This window comes from Pleurodeles waltl, chromosome 1_1 (assembly GCF_031143425.1).
Source record: "Pleurodeles waltl isolate 20211129_DDA chromosome 1_1, aPleWal1.hap1.20221129, whole genome shotgun sequence".
Lineage (NCBI taxonomy): Eukaryota > Metazoa > Chordata > Amphibia > Caudata > Salamandridae > Pleurodeles > Pleurodeles waltl.
The window spans coordinates 297,100,233-297,127,787 of record NC_090436.1 but is presented as its reverse complement, the minus strand read 5'-3'; the positions used below and the strand labels follow the sequence as shown (position 1 = coordinate 297,127,787).

Sequence of the window (27,555 nt, the reverse complement as noted above, 5' to 3'; positions counted from 1 at the left end):
AGAACCTGCAAAGGAAGGGGATTGAGTCCAAGAGTCGTGAAAGTGTCCAGACGGGGGCAGGAGCCCACTAAACCCCGGATGAAGGTGGAAATTGGCTGCCTCCTGATGGAAGAAGCTGAAGATTCTGCAACAACGAAAGGTACTAGGAACTTCTTCTTTGTGCAGAAGATGTCCCACAACGTGCTGGAGGATGCAGAGCTGTTTCTTTGTAGAAAGACTGCAAACAAGCCTTGCTAGCTGCAAGAGTTGTAGTAGAGGAAAAAGGGTGCTACCTGGGCCCAGGAAGGACCAGGATGTCTCCACTTGGGCGAGGAGACAGAGGTGGCCCTCAGTGATGTGGAGAGCCCATTCACAAGAAGGTAGCACCCGTAGAAGTCCTTGAACATGGGTTCAAGAAGGCTGAACACAGCAGTCATCTCAACACTACAAAAGAGGGTCCCACGAAGCCGGAGGTCAACTCAGGGAGTTGAGCAATGCAGGACAGAGTGCTGGGGACCTGGGCTTGGCTGTGCACAAAGGATTCCTTGATAAAGTGCACAGAAGCCGTAGCAGCTGCAGTTTACGCGATGCACAGGATTACTGTCTGGAGAGGGGAGGCAAGGACTTACCTCCTCCAAATTTGGACAGTTGGACCACTGGACAGTCTGGGTCACTTGGGTCCACCACCTGTGTTCCACGGGCCACGCTCGTCAGGATGAGAGGGGTCCCAGAGTACTGGTGACGCTGAAGTTTGGTGCCTGCTAGAGAAGGGGGAAGATTCTGTCAACCCACTGGAGATTTCTTCATGGCTTCCAGTGCAGGATGAAGGCAGGCATCCCCCAAAGCATGCACCACCAGGAAACAGTTGAGGAAGCCATCGGGATTAGTCGCTACAATGTCGCTGGAAGTCTTTTTGCTACTTTGTTGCAGTTTTGCAGGCGTCCTGGAGCAGTCAGCGGTCGATCCTTGGCAGAAATTTAAGCAGGAGGTGCAGAGGAACTCTGGTGAATTCTTGCAAGTCATTATCTGAGGAAAAGCCCACTGGTGAGACCCTAAATAGCCCTCAGAGGAAGATTGGCCACCTAGTGAGGAAAGCACTTATCAGGAGGGGTCTCTGACGTCACCTGCTGGCACTGGACACTCAGAGGCCTCCAGTGTGCACTCACACCTCTGGATTCAAGATGGCAGAGGTCTGAGACACACTAGAGGAGCTCTGGGCACCACTCCTGGGGTGGTGATGGACGGGGGAGTGTCCACTCCCCTTTCCTTTGTCCAGTTTCACACCAGAGCAGGGACTGGGGGTTCCCTGAACCGATGTAGACTGGCTTATGCAAGGAGGGCACCATCTGTGCCCTTCAAAGCATTTACAGACACTGGGAGAGGCTACTCCTCCCCAGCCCTTAACACCTATTTCCAAAGGGAGAGGGTGTAACACCCTCTCTCAAAGGAAATCCTTTGTTCTGCCTTCCTGGGACTGGGCTGCCCACACCCTAGGAGGGCAGAACCCTGTCTGTGGGGTGGCAGCAGCGGTAGCTGCAGAGAAAACCCCAGAGAACTGGTTTGGCAGTACCAGGGTCCATAGTGGAGCCCTGGGGATACATGGGATTCCCGGGGATACATGGGATTGCTAACCCAATACCAGATTTGGAATGGGGGACAATTCCATGATCTTAGAAATGTTACAAGGCCATATTCAGAGTTACCATTGTGAAGCTACATATAGGTATTGACCTATATGTAATGCATACATGTAATGGTGTCCCCGCACTCACAAAGTCCGGGGAAATTGCCCTGAACTATGTAGGGGCACCTTTGCTAGTGCAAGGGTGCCCTCACACTTAGTAACTTTGCACCTAACCTTCACCAAGTTACTTAAGTGCAGTGAAAAATGGCTGTGAAATAACGTGTGCATTATTTCACTCAGGCTGCAGTGGCAGTCCAGTGTAAGATTTGTCTGAGCTCCCTATGGGTGGCAAAAGAAATGCTGCAGCCCATAGGGATCTCCTGGAACCCCAATACCCTGGGTACCTAGGTACCACATACTAGAGAATTATAAGAGTGTTCCAGTGTGCCAATTAGAATTGGTAAAAATGGTCACTAACATATAGTGACAATTCTAAAGGCAGAGAGAGCATAAGCACTGAGGTTCTGATTAGCATAGCCTCAGTGACACAGTTAGTCACTACACAGGTACACAATCAGGCCACAAACTATGAGCACTGGGGTCCGGCTAGCAGGATCCCAGTGAGACAGGCAAAAACAAATTTACATACATGTAAAAATGGAGGTAACATGCCAGGCAAGATGGTACTTTCCTATACTCTCATACTTCATATTCTCTTCCTTCCTACAGTGCAAGCCACACTATCTTTCCTGCTGGCATAATTTTTCAGGATTGTGTACCATATTATCCAGTTGCCACAAGTAGTTCTTTTTATGATGAAGTTGCTAGCAGTGGCATGCATTCCAGATTTGTTAGGCCCAGTTAGCTATTTCTAGTTAACTTCATATCGTCCAATGATTTTGACAATCTGCTTATATCAAGCTAATGTGCATATGTTTGTAAAACCACCAATGCTTATATTGGTGAGATAGTCCATATTGCTATCCAGTGCACCACTCCCAAGCATATTAAGACTATCTAGACTATTCATGTGAAGTGCAGAATCATACAAGTAACCCCATTCTACCAAAGTGGTTTCCGGAAGAACACTGACAGCTACAGATCAACATTCCAGCATAAGCAAGGGGGTAATATATACATATACCCAATCTTTCATAAAACATATGCTAGCAAACCCTCTCTAAGAGGTGGATTTCAAAATATTATGCTTGATTAACATATTTCTGTTCAGTTTCCTAAATCAGTTTCACAAACTGAGTTCGAAATGGGAGTTATTGGCAAGAAGAGTTCATTTTCACCAAAATGGAGCTATAGCTGAAGTGTGTGGGAACGGTTTGTTGATTCTCAAGAAAGTCGGGAGTACTGGGCTCAGATTATAAGAATGAGGGCCTTTTATTCCTGAGAGTTTAGGTTTTTACCTTACTAGTGAACACAAGACTGTTCACCAAGTATGCCACTTCAGCACTTGACACACAGGGTAGTAAAGTTGTGCAGTCAACTCAAGTAGGTGGTGTGAGGAAGAACCTGAGAACTCAATGAGACATAAAACAGTTTTAAAAAAATCAATGTCCATCCAGTGCTTTGACTCAAGAAAAGAAACATTTTAGTCACAGGCCTGTACTAAATACTACACATGAAAAGTGGTTGGCAGTAAGAATGCGCACAGTTAACATGGAAAATTAGTGCTACTGTGTGGTTCTCTTAACAAGCAAGACAAAAACGTCAGAGGAAAAACACATCCAAGTATTCACAAGAGCATTGTCATTTTACTTCTTACACTGGGATGCCAAATAACAATATCGGAACTGGCAATATGTGATTTCTTCCACGGTTACTTTCTGAGCTGTCTTGGGGTCTATTTATTTATCGCTTATGCAACCTTAGTTGCACAATATACCTTTAGTACTTCAATCACCACTTCTGTCTGGTGACTGGAGTGGTGAGACTTAGCTCCCTCACACACACTCGCTTTGTGAATATTGTCAGTGTTTGCTGTGCACCTGCCTGCCATTTTCTGTCAGGGCTCCTGTTGGTGAGGTAGTGCAGAGGTGAGAGATTGATTTGAGTGGGAAAGGGTTGCACGGGCCAAGGCCAGCCAGAATCACCCATCTGTGTTGGTTCAGAGAAGGGAGGGCTCTGTCACTTAGGCCCTCATTCCAACCCTGGCGGTCTATGACCGCCAGGGTGGAGGATGCCCGAAGCACCGCCAACAGGCTGGCGGTGCTTCACATGACATACAGCCGCGGTCTCCCAGCCGGGTCCGGTGGTTTCCCGCCGGATTTCCCCCGGCTGGGGGAATCCTCCATGGCGGCGCTTCTTGCAGCGCCGCCATGGGGATTTCGACCCCCTTCCCGCCAGCCTGTTTCTGGCGGTTTTCACCGCCAGAAACAGGATGGCGGGAACGGGTGTCATGGGGCCCCTGGAGGCCCCTGCACTGCCCATGCCACTGGCATGGGCAGTGCAGGGTCCCCTAACAGGGCCCCAGCAGGATTTTCACTGTCTGCTTTGCAGTCAGTGAAAATCGCGACGGGTGCAACTGCACCTGTCGCACCCCTACAACACCGCCGGCTCCATTCGGAGCCGGCTTCAATGTTGCAGGGGCTTTCCCGCTGGGCCGGCGGGCGCTCTTTTGGAGGGAGCCCGCCGGCCCAGCGGGAAAATAGGAATGTCCGCCGCGGTCTTTTGACCACGGATCGGTCTTTCGGCGGCCAGATTTTGGCGGGCGGCGGAAAGTCAGAATGAGGGCCTTAGTCTTCTTCAAGCATAAGCTCAACTGTTAGACCTGTCAGCCTTAGGGTGGTCTGCCCCCAAGCTTTTTGCCTACCAACCTCCAATTATTTATTGACATTCATTTTTGTTGGCCTTAGGACTCTGTGCACTTTACCAATGCTAACCAGTGCGAAAGTGCTTGCGCTCACTGCCTTAAACATGGTTTGATTGGAGTATACTTATTTGGCTGTAAAGTGGTATGCCATATACCTAGAGCCTGTAAATTAAATTTTAACAGTGGGTCTGCAGACCTTATAGTGCTATCCACTCAAGAAGCACTTTACAACATGTCCCAGGTTTGCCATTGCAGCCTGAACACAGTGTTACATTGCCATGTCGACTCGACATTTAAACCCCCTTGCAAAGCCTGAAACTCCCCTTTTATTACATATGTCACCCCATGCTAGGCCTTAGGTAGCGCATAGGGCAGGGTGCTGTGTAGTTAAACAGTTGAATATATACTTTGCGGTTTTACATGTCCTGGTAGGGAAAACACTGAAATTCATTTTTCACTACTGTGAGGCCTACCCTTCCCATAGATTTACATTTAATAAACTGTAATTCATAATTGAAAGCAGATAGATTTGTCATGTTTGGAGCCTATAGAACTGTAACCCTTTTTAACCGTAAAGTCAGAACTTTCGTTACAATTTAGAAAATGCTACTTTTTTCGAAAGTTGGCATTTTCTGCCTTGAGACCTTTGTGCCTGCAACTTGTCTTGGGTCACATGACTAGGTGACTAAGTGTAGCTGACAGTTATACTTTGTGAATTCCTTCCAGACAGTCACATTATAGAGGCTTTAGGTGTGCCTCAATGGGCCATCAGCTCTCAGGATGGGAGGGTGGAGGTGAGCACAGCCCCACTTACACCTGATTAGCCTGTGATCTGCCTTCACACAGAGGGCCTAACAACCCTGCATTGTCACTGCAGCCAGCGTGAAGCCAGGGCAGGGGAGTCAGGACATTCCCTGCACTTCAAAAAATCTTTCCAGAAGTGTCTCCACCTTCCAGAAGAAGGGCACCAGGGTATAAAAATAGGACCTTCAGACCCACTCTGCAGTGCACTACTGGCCCATTTGGAAGGACTTTCCGAGTACTGGCTGCTGCTGCGACCTGCTGTGCATTCTGCCAGACTGTTGCTGTACCTGGAAGGACTGTTTTGCTGCCTGGAGCCTGCCTTTAACCCTCAGAGGTTAGCCCTGCATCTTAACCTGCACCCAGGAGGCCAGCCTTGCTGCTGAGCCGTGCAGCTTACTTGCATCCGGAACTAGGAGAGGTGACTCCAAGGGCTAGTTTGCTGGCTCCCGTTCAGAGCCACAGGGACATTAAAGGCTCCAACCATGTTGAACCCGCACCTGGATCCAGCCTGAGTGAGTACTGGACATCTAAGAAGTGTCCCACTAGTCCTGGACCCTTGGATGTGATGCTAAATGTGCCCTGATGGCCAATTCCCAAAACTGCTCTGAAAACTGGCAGAAGACAGGGACTAACCTGCTTGCCTGTCCGGCTGAGGTGCTCCTTCACCAAAGTGGTATTTGCCCTTGTGGAACTGCCTTTGGCTACAGCCCTCTGCTGTAGGTGCTCCTTCACCAAAGTGGTATTTGACCTTGTGGAACTGCCTCTGCATTCTGCTGGAGATTTTTGACTTCCATTTCATTGACTAAGTCCGAACATAGAACTCTTCACCATGGCTTTCACCCATGGCCATCCGATGATGACATTCCCTCTCCGGATACCTCCCCCACCCTCGCCCCAATGAACTCTACCTTCTCCGAACAAAGGTAAGTGCTGACCAGGCTCAGTCCTTTACTTGTATCTGATCGACCTTAACTTTTGACTTTGACCTGATCTTTTGCAACTAGATGTCTGTGTTTGGTGCTTTGATCTTTTGGGGACTAGTTTTCACTAAAAACTTTAAAAATTCATACCTCTGGTTCGACTGATTGGATTTTTGTTGTTTTAATATCAAGGAAAGTATTAAAATTAACTTTTTTCTAAATTGATTTGGGACTTACCTTCAGTTGTGTTTCTACGTTACTACTGTTTGCGTGCTGCATACATACTTTATACATTGCCTCTAGATTAAGTCTGACAGATTGTTATGCCAAACTACCCAAGGTTAAACTCAGGTTAATTTAGTGACTTTTTGTGGGTCCCCTGCAAGGGATTGTGGCTGTTGCTTGACCAAGATTCACGCCCCAGTCAACCAACAATCCAATTTCTTACACAAATCTACCACCCAAATAAATGAAGAGCCCGCCTCAGGTCACAGTTTTGTTTTCATTTGGAGTGAATCTGCTGAACATGGTTACAATTTGTAACAGTGTCAAGCAGTAACAGGTACTCCTTTTAATAATGAAAACACCAGTCACGGCTGCAAGTTCTCAAACATTTCTAGCAGAAAACCATTAATGGTGCTTATTCTGGTAATATGTCCTTAGCAGTCACTTCCCTCACCTCTGGTCATCTTCTGCTGCTGTCCATGGACTGATCTGAATGGAACAATTGTTCGCAAGATTCAGTGAGGTTGGAGTAGCTTCACACCTTGGCACGTTTTGGAATGAACATGGTCACAAAGCCTCAATGCATGGCCTGGAGCTGCAGATGCTTCCTTGGTGTACAATGGGCCAAATCCTCCTTTGCAGTCTCTAGTGCCCTTCCTCTTCCTGGCAGCCTTTCCTTCATGCAGGGACACCTCCAGCATCACCATATAGCAGTCATGGGGCTCCTTACTTCAAGGTGGTTCAACAAAGCTTTACTTATAGAATACAGAACCTCCAGCTTCCTGTTTCCGAACCTGTCAAAGGACAGTTGGTGAACCCAACCCTGGAGCTCAAGCGTCTTTCTTGGTCTCTGCTGGTTTGGGGCATCTGGTATTTGTTGTTGAAACAAACAGGTAGCTCCTGTCCAGGCGCAGAGTTGTGTATTCCAAGGTCCAGCTCTGGGATTGGTTTCTGGCAGTTCATGACCTTTTATGTATCCTCCAGATACAGTTCAATCCACAGTTTCTGTCTTGTAGTTGTGGTAGGAATGTGGGATCAACCTACGAACTCAAGGCATAAAAGATGAATGGACTTTCTCACTCAGCTATCTCCTAATCTGTTGGGGATAACACCTCAGTGTAATAACTCAGCTACTTCCCTACCTGTTGGTGTTAACTCCTCTGGGGACAAATAGATCAGGAAGCAGGCAAGGTCTGTTCCTTCATTTCGTATTGACACTCTTGGGGCTATTCTCAAAGGTAAGCTACCCTTGTGAGTATTTTACACACATACATTTGCTCTCACACTTTTGAGCAACTTTACTACTTTTGGCTGTTCACTCAATTGGAGTGTAAGGGTGCTCAAAAGTGTGGGCTTACATAATTTCACCCCCACAAAAAGGAGATGGAACTTAACTTGCAAGTGTAAGTTTACAAAAATAGAATATATTTAAAATGATCTAAAACTATGTACTATTTCTATTATATTTTTTAACATTAAAGTCAATTTAATTATATTTTTAACTATTTTAAATAATTTAATTTAACAGTATTTCTTATGGGGTCTTATTTTAAGTCCCTCACTCTATTATTTTCAATGGAAGGGGGTTGCAATGCCAGTGGTTGGCCATGTGTGGTGCTAGACTTTCTTCAGCTGTGAATTGGAGTACTTTACTACTGTTCTGGGCCTCTTTTTGACTGAAGTAACTAGAGAAGTGCAATTTGCAGTTTATGAATAACTATGTGCATACTCTAAACCCCTCATTAACTAAACATCCCCTTACTGCTCCCTTCAACCCTCCCCTTATTTGTAAGTATTCTCCATTTTCCAGCCCCTTCCCTATGTCCCTCCCACATTTATGACTAAAATCCAGTTGGGGCAGAGATCTCTGAATGTATAGGAGGTGAGGAGACATACCTCCACGTCTAAGTTTATGAATAACATTTTGTAATACGTTTTGTAATACTACTAAATGTACCAAAAAATGCCGTTTGTAAATAGGCCTCTCTGTCTCCTGTCCACTGTACCCTAGAGTACCCTGGAGTCTCGTCCATTTCATATGACCTCATTGATGCTTTAGTGAGGACCTACAGTTCAAATTGCACCATTCGGGTGCCACTGAAGTGCAAGGAATCAAAATTGATCCCTTAGCTGCCACAGCCATGCACACCACAGACACACCACACACATACTACTGTACATAAAGATGTTAATGATGCATGTGCCATCTGAGTTCCACCAGGATGGAGTGAAGGACCCTGTTGCATGGCACTGAGGGACCACCTTAAACATGATGTGGATGTCTTCCTGGGTGGTGTTGAAGAGATCTGTCCTATCTCTATAATAAGACCCCCACAGTTTACAAAACTCAGAAGTTGAAGGTTGCTCATGGTGTGCCTCTGGACTGAGGAGCCCTGCTCCTCTTTATATTCCAAGTCATAGAGAACCCTCAGCCAACACGCATGATTGCTGTGTGCACTGTTGCTAAAAATAGAAAAGCATCAGAAACCTGCTATATAAAATGCAGGACAAGGGTGTCCTTAACATACATGCTGGGGACTTTTCTCATCTTAACAAAGTGCCACCAGGGTCAGTGTTTGGGCCAGAGCTCCTCGGTCCCTGTAGTAAGCAAACTGTAGGTAGGTAATGTCTGCCTAGGTACATAAGCTACGAAGATCCATAAAATTAGACAAAAATGTAAAAAACACCTATATTATGATTGATATCCCATAGTGAGTGGACGTTTTGAGTAGTGAATGTGTTCTGAGAAGCAATCGAGACCCAATGAAAAGAGATGCACATTAATGATTGAGAGCACTGAAATACCCCCCAAAAATCAAACTACCAAAACAATACCTTAAGCTAATTTGGCTTTTTCTGTAAGGGCAGCAAGGGCATGGAATAACCTTTCAATGGATTTTCACGCTCATCCTCAGTTCCAGCCTTTTCACTTTTTAATTGTGTTTTGAGTCATAGCAGCTCATTTAATTATTTTCCCCATCATGTAAGCTTTTTGGTTGATTTTTTTCTATAAAGCCAAGAAACGTACAGTGAATGTTACAGGTTAGGCATATTTAAGTTATTGTATTGACTTTCATTGTAAATAGTGGTTCACCTTGAAATCTATATATAATGTGACTCGACCTGGGTAGAAAATCATTGGGTAGACCTTGCTAGAGTATTGGATTTAACTATGTCCTCTCTAAAGCATTCCTGAGTATTGGATTTAACTATGATAGATCAGACGCAGTTATATAAAAGGCACCAGGATGCTGACACCCCAGAAGGAGGTCCTTAAAATGTAAACCTTTCTATATGATAGAGGAAGAAAGGGGGTGTAATAAAGACATCTAAAGCCCTAACTAGAATAAAGTGTAGGGGGCAGAATGAGGTATGTAGTATTTGTAGCCATGTCCTGAATCGGAACCTAGGTTTTAATCACAGCCTTGGCAATTACGCAAAATGTTGTGATTCTGGAAAACCTCACTATCTTTCTGTGTCACAAACTGATTATGTGTAATGTAAATGGATCATACATATACGAGGAGCTCCACCTGATGTACACAATCGCAACCTATTTCTTAATTTATCCACTAAAGGATAGCACTTCCTGTCCCCTTAACAGTACAACCATAGATACCAATTCACATATACAAACAAATAGTCAGACAAGCATCTTTCAGCCGAGTGTTCCCCACATTAGTAGTTTCAACAGAAAACTGCACAGATGGAAATTCAAGAGGAGCATTCCTAAACATTTTTAGGGAAACAGTAGTAAATACATGAAGCAGCCATCCGGTGGTAGTGGTGGGGATACAACTTTAAATACAGTGAGATAGATCCATGCTCTTTGTAGCAGAGTAAAGGTAAAGTTGATGAGCTTACACAACCTTACTCGCCATTTGTATGCTTTGTGCTCATATCTTTGAATGTAGTCATCTCATTATATTATTTCATATTTCCTTTTGTTTAGGGCATAGGGGGAGAGTTCTGCACCTAGCTATGAGTCCTGATCAGAGGAAGATATTTTCTTCAGCCGCAGATGGAATGGCTAATGTATGGGAATACCATAAATGAAAACACACGTCAGCACATCCATCATCTGATGCACTTGCATATTGTACCACAACTCCAAAGATGTTCGGTTGAACCTAGGAGGATAAATAATCTGTCCCTCACAAGGGCCATCGGAAGAGACAATGATGACGGATTTTCAGTGTTCATGACAGCTCTGATTTACCCATTATTAAAGGAGGAAACTTCTGAATTGGCGGAAGGGGGCATTGCAAACAATCAAGATCTGGCCTAAGGCCACAGCAGTAAGACTACGAAGCACCCGATGGCAAAAGCTGATAAAATGTCCGAAGTGACTGGGAGCACCAGACCCAGATCAGGCTCTCGTGACATTGCGAATAACCTTTCTTTATATTACTGTACAGGTTGAAAACTTAACAGCAGTTTTGATTGTAATTTCCCAAAATGTGCTCAGGTAAACAGGCAGACAGACAGAAGATGTGGATGTGTTCATAGCATCTGCAAGAGCTGACAAGCCTTTGGGATAGGCAGACTAAAACTTAAACGAAAGAGCCATCCAACTCAAGAGTGTTGTATGGGAAGAAGAACCAGTGAAGAAATCTTCTTTCCTTACCTACCCAAAAGTGGCAGCAGGAATGATATGGGGCCACCTGTGGGAAATTGGCGAAAATGAGGTATTTGCGCTGGTAATTGTGCCATTGGCAACTATGAAGAGAGACTATTCCTAATCACTGTAAACAACGATTATTCAGTAAAGAACACCTCCATGTTGTCAGCTGTGAAATTAAGTTTGTGTACTCAAGTAGTGTGTACCATCTGCCAGAGCTCAGCACTGGCAGAAGCAGAGGAGTAAACTGAGTTTGTACATAGAGCCGGTTGTGGGCACAGCCGGGTCATTGAAGATTATGGAAGCACAAGTACTAGGGGGCATATTTATAATGCTCTAGCGCCACCTTAAGCCACATTAACGTCATTATTTCTTACGTTGATGTTGCCCAACGAGGCTGAAATCCCTGCGTCATATTTACAAAGTGGCGCAATGCATGCATTGTTGCACTCTGTAACCCTTTGTGCTACATTATGCTTGCGGCAGGCATAATGTATGCAAAGGGGCTTCCTTTGTTAGGGGAGCCAAAAAATGGCATAAGGAAATCTATGAGATTTCCTTGCGCCATTTTGTACGGCACTTTTAACGCCTGCTCAAAAGCAGGTGTTAAAACGGGGGGCTTCCATTCTTTAGAATGGGGCCCTCTGTATTATGAAGGAGTAGCTCCAATATTTTGGTGCTACTCCTGCAGGGTACATCAATAACATCATGAGAAATTATGCTATTGTCCCCTATCCTGTGGCATGGTGTGCCGTATTTTAAATAAGGCGCACACATGGTGGCAGTAGGGGGGTGCTAAGGGGCGCTGGGAAAGTGCACTTGGTGCAGCGCCACTTTCCATAAATCTGCCCTTGGTATGCATCAGGGTGCCCACAAGCCATGTGGAACCAAGCTTGTTGACATATGCAGCAACAGTTCCATCACTCACATGCTTTATGAACAGAGCTTCTCTGGCTGTCAGGAACAACTGCCATTGTACAAAGTCCTGGGAATGTTTACTTGGTGAAAAAGCATAGTTGTTGACTCAGTTTTTGGTAGTCAAACAAAAATGCTTGACGTTTTTTAAACTAAATCTAATTCTGATTTTGGCTGTTTGAGGCAATGCTATTGGTATTGATATAATTCAGCAGAGTTTTCATTACCCCTCCTACATGTTATAGCATACTATTATTGTAACACTGTAGAAGTTGTTGTGTTGGTTTGACTATATTGAATTACTTTTTTCTTCCTATAATTCATAGGAATAAGTTCCTAAATGAGTTTTAGACTGTGCCAGTGCTTGAGGGAAACGTAATATAATCAACACCCTAACTGTGCCACCTTGCAAAATCGGAAACCAAAGCATTTTAAATTGCAGGCCTCATTTTACTAAAAAAATGAACCAATGAAAGCATAGGAAAATATCAATTTCACCGGTTTAGAGACCTGCTTTCTAAAGGTGTAAATATATGCATTATAAAATGCTCTTCGGGGAGTCACAAAAACTCAAGGTGGATATCAGGAATCCTACTCAAATTATTGTATCAAAGGCACTGTTCTATTTACATTACTCATTTATTTTTGTGTTTTTTTCAGAGATGGGCAGTTTGCATACGTAGAAGCAAGAGGAATTTGTATTTGCTTTTCCCTCTAGATTTTCCCTCACAAAGAAAATATAAACTATTGAAAAAATCCCTTTTTACCCCCCCTGGAAAAAGGAGTCTGTTTGGGGCATTATTTCTAAACTAACAGCAGAATTACACAGACTTTTCCACAGGTAACGTTAGGTGAGCGCCCAGAGTAGAAAAAGTTACTGGAAGGTTTCTAAACAATCAGAATTCTATCTTTGTGTTCCCACATTTCCATGGCCGCCATCTGATGCTCTCTTGGAATATCCCAATTTCCCTCTTCTTATCTAAACTTCCAACTGTGACAAAGCTAGGCATCTGGCCGATATTCTTCAGTTGGAATGTATGTTTGTATGTGGCATTTAAATAATTGTAATTGTATTTATATAGCGATTACTACCCCTGACAAGGCATCAGAGTGCTTTTCGGGGAGTTGCACGATCCTCCAGAACCCAAAAGGAATAGTGGTGCATTAGTACAGGGAAATAGGAGTATAGTATAGGGAAATAGGAGTTAATTTGAGCGGTAGACACACAAGTCTGTTATTTGGATTGAATAGAAAAATGGAGGGATAAAAGAGGGAAGAATCTAGAAAGTGTTGATGGGGAGACCATAGTAGTAAAATGAGATTTGGGATGAGTCACAGGAGAGATGAATGAGGGGGAATTTAGTTGGTTTGTTTGGGAGGTCATAGTAGTAAACTGAGGTTTGGGGTAAGCCAGGAGAGAAGAATCTAGGAAGGGTTATTTTGGAAATCATAGTAGTAGAAGGAGGTTAGGGATGGGTCATAGAGTGAAGACAGAGGATAGACTGAGAGAGGTATAAGGTGAGACAGAGTAGTGCATTGGAGACAATGATTTTTCTTTTCTCTTGTACAGTAGGACTAAAGTAGTAAATACATAGATACATGTTGAGGTGGGTTGCACTGGTAGGAGTGGAATACGTGACACACAGCAGAATGATTGTTTCCTAGTGCATGGGTAGTGCTTCTGTACTGATACACTATAACAACAGGAAGCCCAAGATGTCCATATGTTAGAACGTAAGCTTACACTATACCTAGATGGAATCCCTCTGGGGTGGGTGCATGAGGATGACAGGTATCAATCAGCTTGTGACGCCTTTAACATCCGATGAGATAGCAGCTGCTTTTATCTCTTTGGCCAGTGGAAAGGCAGCAGGTCCAAATATGATTCCTTTGGAATTTATTAAGGTGTTTTCATCAGGAACTGAGCAAAGATCTTCTTATATTATTTAAAGTGGTTCAAGACGAAGAACCTGCTCCGGTATCATGGCTGGCAGCAAATATCATAATTTTGGGGAAAAAAGAAAAAGATCTGCTAATGCCAAGCTCCTATCGCCCCATTTCTCTAATTAACGGGGATTCTAAACTCTAAGCTAAGGTTCTCACCACTAGGTTGTCCTTAGTGATTAATAAACTGGTTTCCCCTGGCAGCATGGTTTTATTCCAGGTAGGGGTACCACTGAGCTAGTGAGGTGGGTCATAGCAATGTTAGACTCAGCCCAGGATGCTAGGGCACCTATGTCACTGATTTTATTAGCTGAGGAGAAGGCCTTTGACCATGAGAACTGGGTTTATCTAGGGGCAATTCTTCTTAAGTACAATATTGATCCTGCCTTTATTAGGGCCATTCAGGCATTGGTTCAGAACCCAACTGCAAGGGTACAAATGTCGAGTGTAGGATCCAAAGCTATTTTTATCACAAGAGGCACAAGGCAGGGGTGTCCCTGCTCACTGCTGCTCTTTGCACTTTATATTGATCCTCTTAAAAGAAAGCTGCTAGACAATAAGCTAATTGCTCCAATGGAAATGATTGACGGAAATGTTAAAACATTAGCATATGCTGATGATATTGCTATAGTATCACCTGACCCAGAGACATCGTTAAGAGAAATAGAAAAGGAAATGACCAAATTTGGTGAGGTATTGGACTATCTTTTAAATAGAGCTAAATGTCGGATAATGGCCAATGGGGGTTAGGCTACCAACTAATTTGGATAATATTGTTGAGAATAACCTTGCTCCAGTGTTAGCCAAGACTAAAAAGGAATTGCAAGGTATGAATAATATGTATCTTTCAATAGTGGGACGCTGTAATGTAACTCTCTTCCTACCTCAGGTCCTGTACTTTTTCAGGACTATTCCTCTGGAATTTGGTAAGAGCCAATTTAGTCATATAGAAGCATTAGCAAGTAACTATACAGTCTTTTTCTAGAGCAGGGCGAGCTTATAGGTATTTAACATTCCCAAGGACAAGAGGTGGATTGTCAGTTCCCAACTTCCGCCTATATTACTGGGCTGCAGTCCTTCAATATATTCAGCCCCTAATTATATACGATAACCTTAGTAAGTCACCAGGGGGGACTTGTCCAACTATATACAACATGATCTCGGATAGTACAGCTAATGCCGCCTTTCTGAGAATTGTGGAGATAAGTTACTTTAAAAAAGTCGAATTTAAAACAATACGGTGCGCGTTTAAACTCTGTCGCAAATCAAGCGTAGAACGGGAACTGATCAGCTCTGTTATTACACTCCTGTTTGGAACACCCCACCCTTTCTGGGATATTTGGGGATAAATGGTGGGACAAAGGGTTACAGGGCGGAGTCGGAAAATTAGGTGACGTTTATAATGGTAGGCAAATTAAATCCTTTAGTGAGGTAAAGGAGGGTTTTGCTCTAGAGAGCAAGGATTTTTTTAAGTTCTTGCAATTCAGAAACTGTTTGTTGTCCTCATCTAGGGAAGGATTATTGGGGTAGAAGATTGCTATTATGTAGGTGCTTGAGAATACAGCAGACTGTGCATACGAAAACTCTACCTGCTTTTATTAAGCCTCATCCAAGATGACCTGGGGAAGCATATAGAGAGATGGGGGTGGTGGATAGGGGCCTCGGAAATATCTTTTTCAGTTTCTTTGGCAATGGCTTAACATATATTACTTTCTGCGGGACCATAAGCCCAACACTATAAAACTCTATTCAACTTAAATTATACCCCCGCTAGAATCTCCAAATGGGGAAAGTCTAATGGGATTTGCTGCCCCCGGTGCAAAAGCATGGGAGCTGATTTAGTCCATATGTTTTTTAGTTGTGATCTGCTCCACAACCTTCTCTCCGGCATCGCAGAGTTTTTGATGACGATAGTACAACAGTTAGATGGCCTAACACCCCACCTTGTACTACTAGGGATTGAAGAAGAGGTGTGTACCTGCCATTCTCAATGTTTCGTATTTTTGGTTATGGCTGTTACACAGTGCTGCATTGCTTCAGATTGTCTAAAACCTGATCCGCCAATGTTAACCCAGTGGCTGGCTCGTATGCTATCTATGTATTATTTGCAGATGGGCTTGTATGCATTAAAAGGCCATGCAAGTAGGAAGAGGGGCATGAAACTGTGGGCCCGCTGACTCAATGGCTAACTAGAACATAAATGGGCAGTATTAATGTTGTCTATTTGGTATGTGACAATTTCTCTAACCTGATGATGGTAGTACAATTCTAAATGATACGGAACATGATTTGTAGCCTTTGTTTGCCCTTTGCTCTTCATATTGTTGTACCTTACTGTGCCCCCTCTTATAATAAAATAATTTTTAAAACAAAGAAAAAAGAAAAAAAGATGGTGCACATCAGTTCTTTGGAAGATCGAGTAGTCAAATGGCCCGGTTAGTGTTGGCAAAGGAGGCAGCTAGGTATAACAGGTTGGCATCATTACTTTTCAACATGCATTGTGACTCACTGGTACCTGCAGCCTCACATGTCTGTGTCTTCTGCTGTGGCTACACCTGTACTTGCAGGGGATTTACCTCAACAGGTTGGTAAGATGCAGCATGGGACTCTTACTTGGGATAAGAACTTGAAATTGAAGGTTTAGATAATCTGCCCAACACAAAGCGCACAGTGCATTTTGGTCTCAGGAGAGCATCCCCAGATACACACTATTACCACACTGGAGTAAGTCAACCCGCTCCAAGTGGCTCGAACTTGTTTATTTTCCCCAGATCAACTGGCCTCACAAAAGAGCATACCTCTTCACATAACAATAAAGACTGGTTTGGAGGGAAGTATTTTGTCCAGAAGAGAACCTACTAATGATTGTCTGAAGACAAGATGACATGTGTAAAAGAGAAAATGAAGAAACTGTATGGCAGACTGGTGATGCCAGAGCAGCAACTCAAACAAATGAGGGATTTTGTGACAACGTTTAAGGCTACGTAATTAAAGAAGAGAGATAACAAAGTTCCAGGATAGTACATTTAACTTGGTCTTTTAACTGGAGGGGAAAGTGGAGCACCTAGAGAAAAATGCCAACTCTATCAACTTTTGCATGTTGGGTTTCCCTTCCCCAAAGAAGGGTGAGTTGGCTCATTGTTTTCTGAGGTGGTTCCTGAGAAAGGGGGCACTTTCAGTGACCGCTCGCAAGGTTTTCCACCTTCTTACATGAGTCTCTAGAGGTATCACTACAAAGGAGGGGACAACATTTGTTGAAATTGGATCCTGTGGTGTTTAGATTGGAAGTTTCCTCCTGATAGTACATTTGAGAATCTGTACTATTAGCTAGCTTTTCCCAGGAGGCATCTGCCATTGTATTATGGTTCTATTAAAGATTTAAAGGTGGGTGTCAATAATCCAGTTTTTCTTGGTACAATGTCTATTCCTTTGAGACAATGTGAACCTACCTTCCGTTACTGGCAGCCTTTGTCATGCCTCAGTTCAGTTTATAGGCTTTCAGTAGCACTAGTTTACCAAAAAGCAGTGACAAGTTTAATCTGCTCACTTAAATGTCTGTACATCCCGATTCTGTGATTCACAACCTGTCATTTGTCAGCAAATGCCACATTATATGTACGTGTGTTTTATAGTGGTGTCAAACAAGATTTGTGAATCCGAATCCTAGGCTCTTATTAACTAATTATTGTATGAGAGCTCGCACAATGCTACACAATTTGGGTGTGTGCCCTTGGACCTCTAAAATGCTTAGTAAATTTACACTGTTTTGCAGTGCATTAGATCATGCGAGTCCCACTCAAAACGTTAGTAGATAAGGGATTTATTTGTCTGACTGCATATTCAAAGAGGCACCTTTATTCAGTGCTTAACATGTGCAGATGGCTGCTGATAGCTGGCACCATCATTTATTTTTCATCATCTGACTTTGACGAAGAGCAAGAAAGAGAAAAGAAGAACAGGAAGAAGAAAGAAGCAAGAGAAGAAAGACAACAAGTGTAAAGGAATGAAGTGGGGATAAAAAAGAACCTGCAAGTGTGAGATAGATGTGGAAATCATAGGGTGGTGGAAGAAAAAGGTGGAAGAAAAAGGTATGGGGTCGACTATGCCATTTTGGTATTCAGGAAACTCGGCATCCAGCAGCAAGAACACAAAATAAAACATTGGATCCTTGCACCCATTTTGTTTTTGTTTTGCAAATTAAGCACTGCTGTTGCCTATGTTCTAGTATATGGCTTTTGAATGTAGGCCACTCTCTGTGGAATATGTCACCTTGTGGGACATAGGCTTCTGGCACCCATCTACCTGTCTTCCTTGCTTCTATCTTATTCATCCTCTCTCAGCGTGTATATATGATCTATGTGGCAGGGTGACTGAAAACGCTCCCAAAACTCAAATTACCAGCAGGCTCTTCTACAGTAGTTTCTAACTTTCACAACAGGGAAAAAGGCCCTTTAGACTGCACCTTAGCCCTGCACACCTTGCCTCTACGGTTTTTCTCAAATGCCTGTTCACAGACAGGCTTATTTATGCAGTTTAACACAATACTTTATAACTGTTAGACATGGGGTCTTTGGTTGGCAGTCAGGCTAACCCCTGTCCAAGCAAGGACCCTCACTCTAGTCAGGGAAAAGGAGAATCTCCCCTAGTTAACCCCCGCTCACCCCTTTGGAAGCTTGGCACAAGCAGGCAGGCTTAACTTCAGAGTCTAGGTGTAAAGTATTTATACCAACACACACAGTAACTCAGTGAAAACACTATAAAATGACACAACACAGGTTTAGAAAAGTAGAAAATATTTAACCAAACAAAACAGGACTAAAACGACAAAATCCACGATACACAAGTCAAGTTATGAATTAAAAAGCAAGAGAGTCTTAAATCCTCGAGAAAACAGTAAGACACTGTTAGCGTTGAAAAGTATCTGGGTAGCATCAAAATAACACGCACGGGTGAGTGTGCGTCGGAAAGGGCTAGCAATGCGTTGCTTTCTCACCCGCAAGCGAGACTGTGCGTCGTTTCTCCTCCTCCCGTCGCGTGCGTTGTTTCTTCTCGACGCAGGAGAGCGGTGTGTAGTTTTTTCACGCCCAGCAATGTTGCGTCGAAAATCCGGCATCATGGTATCGGGAAAACGTGCTGGGTGGGTTTCACATTATCAGCCTCTGTCAGCGGGTGTTGCGCATCGTGCCTCTAGCTGCGTGCATCGATTTTCCAGCTGCGATGCCGGTGGAGCATTGATTTCTGCCACAAATCAGGCGGCGCGTAATTTTTCAGCCGTGTCTTGGAAGGTGCGTCTAAATTTTCCACGCACGGCGGTCTGTGCCTGTATTTTCAGTCTTGGTCTGCCAGCTTCACCTTCCAAGGCCCCAGAAACTGGACAGGGCACCACTTGGCAGGGCAGGAGTCTCAGCAGAGAGACCAGGTGCTGTCAGAAGTCTTTGATGACCCAGAGTCTTCAACAACAGGAGGCAAACTCATGACAAGCCCTTGGAGATTTCTTCACAAGCAGGAATACACAACCAAGTCCAATCTTTGTCCCCTTGCACAGGCAAAAGCAGCAACTGCAGGATAGCTCCACAAAGCACAGTTACAGACAGGGCAGCACATCTCCGCAGCTCTTCAGCTCTTCTCCAGGCAAAGGTTCCTCTTGATGTCCAGAAGTGGTCTAAAGTCTGTGGTTTGTGGTGCCCTTCTTATACCCATTTTGGCCTTTGAAGTACGCTTACTTCAAATGAAAGTCTCTCTTGTTTGTGAAATCATGCCTTGCCCAGGCTAGGCCCCAGACACAAACGAGGGGGTTGGAGACTGCATTGTATGAGGGCAGGCACAGCCCTTTCAGGTGTAAGTGACCACTCCTCCACTCCCTCCTAACACAGATAGCTCATCAGGATATGCAGGCTACACCCCGGCTCCCTTTGTGTCACTATCTAGAGAGAGGTGCAAAGAGCCCAACTGTCAAACTGACCCAGACAGGGAATCCACAAACAAGCAGAGTCACAGAATAGTTTAAGCAAGAAAATGCCCACTTTCTAAAAGTGGCATTTTCAAACAAACACTCTTAAAACCAACTTTACTAAAAGATGTATTTTTAAATTGTGAGACCCCAAACTCCATATGTCTATCTGCTCCCAAAGGGAATCTACGCTTTAATTATATTTAAAGGTAGCCCCCATGTTAACCTATGAGAGAGCCTTGCAACAGTATTTCACTGTCAAGACATATAAAACACATGTATATGTCCTACCTTAATCATACACTGCACCCTGCCCATGGGGCTACCTAGGGCCTACCTTAGGGGTGTCTTATATGTAAGAAAAGGGAAGGTTTAGGCTTGGCAAGTGGGTACACTTGCCAAGTCGAATTGGCAGTTAAAATCTGCACACGCAGACACTGCAGTGGCAGGTCTGAGCCACGTTTACAGGGCTACTAATGTGGGTGGCACAACCAGTGCTGCAGGCCCACTAGTAGCATTTGATTTACAGGCCCTGGGCCCCTGTAGTACACTGTACTAGGGACTTACCAGTTAATCAAATATGCCAATCATGGAAAGCCAATTATATACACATTTTATACAGGAGCACTTTCACTTTACCACTGGATAGCAGTGGTAAAGTGCCTATAGTACAAAAACAGTCAAAACAGAGTCCAGCACACATCAACAACCTGGGAAACAGAGGCAAAATGTTAGGGGAGGCCACGCCAAGGATGCCAAGTATAACAATAACACATAGCAAATAAAAGTTAACTTGCAAGTTATAGATTTGAAATGGAAAAACACTCAAAAACATGTGACTCCATAACCCCTAATCCCTGAGCTAATACATTGCACATTCTTTATTTGCTTTATGACAGTGTATTATTTGAACCATGAACGTGTGCATGCTTTATAGTAAATGTAATTTATGTGAAGAGGTCCTGGCAGCATTGTGTGTCTCAGACTTTCGTGAGCTCAGCATTTGGTCTCATCCCCGCACCCATTGTATTAAAAAAAAACAAAAAAAAATGTTTTTGTTGTTTATATAAACAGCAATAACTCAGGCGAAGACGTGTTGGGGCAAGGCAGGGGCAGGGAGAGATCCCACAACACTTGAGGACCTAGGAACAGGATGCATACATTCATAAAGTTGTGTGTGCAGTATACGTTTTCTACCCAAATAAAGCAGACATCATAATGACTTTATATATATGTCAAATTAACTTGTTAAAAGGTGAGGGTGTGTTTAGGCAAGCTGTATATGTATGGTGAGTGAGTGAAATGGTGGAGATAGCACCCTTCACAGGGGGGTGCATACGTCAGCAGTAGTGTACAAGCAGTTGGTTAGCAAGGTCTCCTATGTGGGTCTCTTGGATGTACAGTTTTGTCAACCATCAATTATTTGAAGCCAAGTGTATTCTATTTGACAGCTTTAGTCAGTAAAGATTAATGGCAGCAGATTAGAGGTGTATGTTTGTTAGCCCTTTCAGGGCAGCCGGTTGTCATTTTTGGCTTCAGTATTCACTACAAACACATCCCATTGTTCACATCCCATGCTGGATAGACCTCTGTGTTTTAGAGAATGCAACATAGTCGCCTCCACTCGCATCTATTTTAAAAACATCTAGAGGAATTTGGAGACATCTGGTATTGTGGGTGCCTTCCACTTTATGGTTATTTGTTTCTTGAGTTAAAAAATGCCAGATCAATACATCTATGTATGTGTTTATCCCCTTTGGCTTTAGTACGCAATCCTAGAAGGTAGGACTCAGGAGTGGGTGGTAGGGGGTGTCCGGCCAATTCTAATGTTGAGGTTATTATCTCATGCCAGATACATTGCAGGGGTGGGCACTCCGACATCAGATGATAGAATATTGCTTCCAGTAGTCCACATCTTGGACCTTCCGGTGTTGTTGTTGTGGGGAACATGCACTTAATGCACTGGGGCGATAAGTATGCCTGGTGGAGGTAGTTAACTTAGGTAAATCGAAATCTGGGGTTGCAAGAGACATCCTTCACTTGTTGAAGGGCATTCGTCCACTACTTGGGGCCAGTGGTTGTGGCAGTACTGAATTCCAACGGTCAAGCACAATTAATATGCCTGTAGAGGATCCTGCATGCAAGGTTTCGTGGAGCAGTTGAATGGTACGTCTCTGGCTAACCCCAAGCAATAGTGCATGCAGAATGCCAGATCTTGGTGGTCCAGTGCCATCAACTTCCCAAGTATCCCGTACCATTTGGCGCGGCACATCAGAAGGTGCCCTGGTTCCATGGAGTGTCAACGATGTCCTCATATGTCATAAAGGACCTATCTTTGAAAAAGTCTCCCACCTTAACCAGTACAGCTGCTGTACACGGGGTCATGTCATGATGTGCAGTCAGGATAACACCTGCTGGCATCTGAGCCAGCGGTATCAGGTATCAGGGGAGAATATGGGAGGTAATGTGGATCTGCCATGGACAAATTGGTGCCAGCAAACTCAAGCCACAGTCATCAGGGTAGACCCCTTAAGCTGAAGTCGTGTACAATCCATCAGCCAGGTATATATTGCTGTTGAACCCAACCTCACGCGTATGGACATTTTTTCCACACTGGGGAGTTGTCCAAGCCAGCGTAGGGGCCACTGTAGTTAAGCAGCAGTGTAGTAGAGCTCAAAATTAGGCATGCTTAGTCCCCCTTTTGTAAGCGGATGTTGTGCCAACGCTAAGGCTACTCAACACCGATTTGTCCCCAAGAGCAATTCTAAGAGCAGTCTGTACAATTCCCGAAAGAAGAGCTTAGGCAACACAATCAGTAAGGCTGCAAAATAGTATAGCAATCGGGGGAGGATTAGCATCTTGGCTATTGCTATTCTCCCTAATAGTGACAGTGGCAAGGAGGTCCAGAAAGGAATCGATCCTCTTATGGAGCGCAAGGCACTGCCCAACTTGCCTTCGTTAAGGTCAGCGTTTTTAAAGGAGCTATGACACCAGCGCAAGCAATTGTTCGGGAGCTCAGTTCTGAGATGAACTGGTATGTGTGCAGGGGTTCACTCGAAGGTCAGATATAGCCCCAGGGTTATCCATTAGGGCCATCACTTCTAACAAGCCGATACTAACTTTACACAAAAATATCAATGTGTCATCAGCATAAAGAGACAAAATATGATACATGTTCAGTTCACGAATCCCCCAATGCTGGGCATGTAAATACTATTGACATGTGAGGGGTTCCACACCTATCGAAAACAGCATTGGGGAGAGCGGACACCCTGTCTGGTGCCCCTACCTATTGGGAAGCCATTGCATATCACACACTTGACTCAGGACAGCGGGTTTGAGTGCATGGTGTGGATCCACTTCAGGAATCCCAGGCCAAAGCCATGTGGTGTATGGTCACAAGTAAAAAACTGAGGGGCATATTTATACTCCGTTTGCGCCGAATTTGCGTCGTTTTTTTCGACGCAAATTTGACGCAAAACTAACTCCATATTTATACTTTGACGTTAGACGCGTCTAGCGCCAAAGTTCATGGAGTTAGCGTCATTTTTTTGCGTGAACACCTTCCTTGCGTTAATGATATGCAAGGTAGGCGTTCCCGTCTTAAAAAATGACTGTGATGCATATGCGTCGTATTTATACTCCCGGGCAAAAATGACGCCCGGGAGTGGGCGGGACTAAAAAACCCGCATTTGCGCCGGATTTTAGCGCCTGGGTCAGGGCAGGCGTTAAGGGACCTGTGGGCTCAGAATGAGCCCAGAGGTGCCCTCCCAAGCCCCCAGGGACACCCCCTGCCACCCTTGCCCACCCCAGGAGGACACCCAAGGATGGAGGGACCCATCCCAGGGAAGAAAAGGTAAGTTGTGGTAAGTATTTTTTTTATTTTTTTTTGTGGCATAGGGGGGCCTGATTTGTGCCCCCCTACATGCCACATAAGTCCCCTGGGCATGGCCATTGGGCAAGGGGGCATGACTCCTGTCTTTGCTAAGACAGGAGTCATGTTAATGGCGTCTGGGCGCCAACAAAAAATGGCGCAAATCGGGTTAAGACTATTTTTTTGCCTCAGCCTGACTTGCCCCATTTTTGGACGCCCAAACGCCATTTTTCCCTACGCCGGCGCTGCCTGGTGTACGTGTTTTTTTTTCACGCACACCAGGCAGTGCCGGTCGGCTAACGCCGGCTAACGCCGTCTAACGGCATTCAATAAATACGTCGCCCGCATGGCGCTTCAGAATGGCGTTAGCCGGCGCTAATTATTTTGGCGCAAAACTGCGTTAGCGCAGTTTTGCGTCAAAAAGTATAAATATGGCCCTGAGGGGCATATTTATACTTGTTGAGGCAAAACTGCACTAACACAGTTTTGCATCAAAAAGTTTAGCGCCGGCATGGGCCATTCTACAGTGCCAGCTGGGTGCCATATTTAAGGAATAGAACAAGCTCCCGCTAAGCTTGGGCTCGCATCAAAATAAAAGAAGCTAGCCGGGTGGGGGTGGTGGCAGAGGAGATGGAGGATGAGTGTCAAACAATGACGCTAGGTGGGTTAGAGGCAAAAGAAATGCTGCTAGCCAGCCGAGCGTCATTTCCTGACGCACAACCATCCATAACACATGAATCCTGTCTTATAAAAGACAGGAATCATGCCCACCACCCCAATGGCCAGCACAGGGGACCTTTGTCCCCTGGGCATGGCCATTGCACCCAGTGCCATGCAGGGGGACCCACCTCAGGGCCCCCAATGGCACTTACATTTTTTTAAACAAATACTTACCTATACTTACCCTACTTACCTGGGATGGGGGTCCCCCATCCTCTTGTGTGGGTAAGGGTGTTCCTGGGGCTTGGGATGGGCACCCGTGGGTCCATTCCATGGCGTTTAGGTATGGAAATGGGTCCAAAAGTCCCCTAATGCAAGCTTAACACCATTATTTGGGTCCACCTCCCAACCGTGTGTCATTTTAGCACGGGGGATAAATATGGCGCTATGGGGATAGTGTCATTTTTTTATGGAAACACCTACCTTGCATCTCATTGACACAAGGAGGGATCACGCATCCAAGAAATTATGCAAACTCCAATGTTTTGACGCTAGACAGATCTAGCGTCAAAATATAAATATGGAGTTAAGTTTGCACCATTTTTGCTTACAAAATGATGCACAAATGGCACAAACAGAGTATAAATATGCCGCTAAGAATATTGACTTTTTTTCGATTTCTAGTGAGACTGCTACCCTATCATAGTCATGGACGATCTGCAGGAGACGCCTGATGCTGAGAAAGGTACTGTGACCCAGAATGAATCCAGATTGATCTTCATGGATTATTGTGCTTATCAGCGGGAGAAGCCTATTAGCAAGTACCTTGCCTAGCACTTTGCAGTCTAGGTCAAGGAAAGATAGTGGCTTGTAGGAACACACATGAAGCGGGTCTTTCCCTGTTTGGATGGGACTACTTCTCAGTGGCTCCAGCTGAGAGTCTGTGAGCTGTCCTTTGAATTGAGCTTTGTTATATACATCCAGTAGGAGCTGAGTTAAGTCTATAGTGAAAGTGGCGTAGTACTTGACCGACAAGCCATCTGTTCCTAGCGTTTTGTTCCTGGTAATTTGGGCAATTGCTGCTCTAGCTTCCTCAAGCTGGATGGGTTCCTCATGCTCGGCCTGCTGAAGCTGAGACAGTTGTGGCAAAGTAAGACCCTCCAAGAAGGCCTCCATCCATCCCACTCCAAGGGCTTGAGTTGCAGCACATAACTTGCTATAATAGGTGTTTAATGCATTGTTGATGGCTGCTTGTGAGGTAGCCAAGCTGCCATCACTTAGAGTTATGACTCTGATCATGGTGCGTTATTGCTCATCTTGGATGTGCCAGGTCAGCAGTCTGCCTGAGCGTTCACCTTCAGTGTATAACCTGGTCAAGTAATGTTTATAGTCATGCCTGCTTAATCATGTCTCCGCTTCCCTGTGTTTGCTTCTAAGTTCTCGGAGGTGGGCGGGGAGTGATAGTTCTGGCCACAACAAGGATGGAGATCTGACGCCATTGTTGCCAATTTCTTCTGCAGTGAATGTCACACTCCCCAGGTGTGGATATCCCATTCTGTGGCATGGAGGGAGGTGGTGCCTTTATTTTGCTAGAAATATTGCCCAATACATGTTGAAAGGTCCTCCCGAAATGGATGATCAGATAGTGCCTGAGTCTGCAATCGCCATGTCGGGATATTTGCCCCATTGTGTTTCCAACTGCAGGGGGCAGTGATTGGACAGACTGAGGCCCATATATTCCGCCCACACTACCATATTCCCCAAGTACACTATGCCTAGGATCAGGTTGATTCTAGTATGGAGGTCCTTGACCGGAGAGTAAAATAAATATTCACGCTCCAGTGGGTGACCGATGCACCACATTGTGATGTCCCCTGTACATGAGCCATGCACTAAAACCCTGGTACACCTTCACACTTGCTGCACTGGGAAATGGTGGATAAGACTGGTCAAGGTCAACATCCATAACACAGTTGAAATCCCTTCCCCACATGCATGGGGTCATTAGGTCGCTGAAAAGAGAAGGTGTGAGTGTGTCAAGGAATCCACTGAGGTTGCAGTTAGGGGGGTAATTTCATATCAATGACAAGGGCGCACCGTCTAGTTGACCTTCCAGCACTACATATCGTAAAAAATGGCATAAGGAAATCTCATAGATTTCCTTACGTCATTTTTCCGTCTCCCCTAACGGGGAACGTCCCCATTGCATACATTATGCCTGGCACAGGCTAATGTAGCGCAAAGGATTACAGAGTGGGGCACAGCATGCATTGTGCCACCCTGTAAATAAGGTACAGGGATTTCGGCCTTGTTGGGTCACATTAACATCAAAAACAATTACGTTAATGTGGCGCAAAGTGGCACTATGGCACTATAATATGCCCCTCGGAGTCATACAGCAGTATTTTGCAGATGATGCTCCAACTAGACACAAGCTGATCCTATAGCAGGCAGGCGAGTTGTGGACTATCCTTCAGAGTACATGGAGTGAGTAAAGAACACAAGGAACCAAGGTAAAGTGAATTGTGTATCTCCCCCAGAGGTTGTCGGCTGTGCATGGAGTGATCACTGAACTTTTGATAGTGTCTGTGGATGAAAAGTTAGAGCTCCCTTATCGAAGTCTGAAAGATGATCATCCCTGAGTGCCGTGAAGGAGTTTGGGGCGTATTGAGTGGCTTCTTGTATTGCTTCAGACCATTCCTCAGGCATCTGGGTTTTAGTAGGTTTCGCTTTTGACATTGTGCGCCACCGTCTAGGGGGCGAGGAATGAGCCAGTAACCTTCCTTCTTCTCTTCTGGTAGAAGTTGAGTGAGTACTTTGGCATGCAGCCACATCGAGACATCCTCCGGGGAGGCAAGTATGTGGGCTTTCCCATTATCAACGACCCTGAGCTTCACTGGGAACAATAGTGCATATTTAATAATCGGGTCCTGTAGGCATTGTTTAAGTTTAGTATAAGAACTTCGCTGCTGTTGCACTTCTGCTGTGAAAGCAGGGTCTTCAGTGATAGAGACATTTTCAAATTTCTAGGGCCCCTGGGCTTGAAATCACTGGAGGATCAGGTCATGATCCCCGTAGTTCAGTAGGCTGGCATTAATTGGTCTTGGTGGAGCCCCCGGTAGAGGTGTGGCCTTTCGATCAAAAAGATTTTCGGTACGACGTCCAGCGATACGGCGGCCATTAGCCATGTCTCAATGAATAGTTCCATAATTGGG

General features: G+C 44.7%; 1 protein-coding gene across 1 annotated transcript in view; it reads left to right on the top strand.

Moving 5' to 3' along the window:
• The window catches only part of CDC20B (cell division cycle 20B), a 221,578-nt gene extending 205,388 nt beyond the window's left edge, over positions 1-16,190 (top strand). Inside the window, exon 12 of the mRNA XM_069222003.1 lies at positions 10,329-16,190. Within this exon, the coding sequence (XP_069078104.1) occupies positions 10,329-10,432 (104 nt within the window). The 3' untranslated portion in view covers positions 10,433-16,190. The remainder of the gene's footprint in view (positions 1-10,328) is intronic.
• Positions 16,191-27,555: the final 11,365 nt, after the last annotated feature.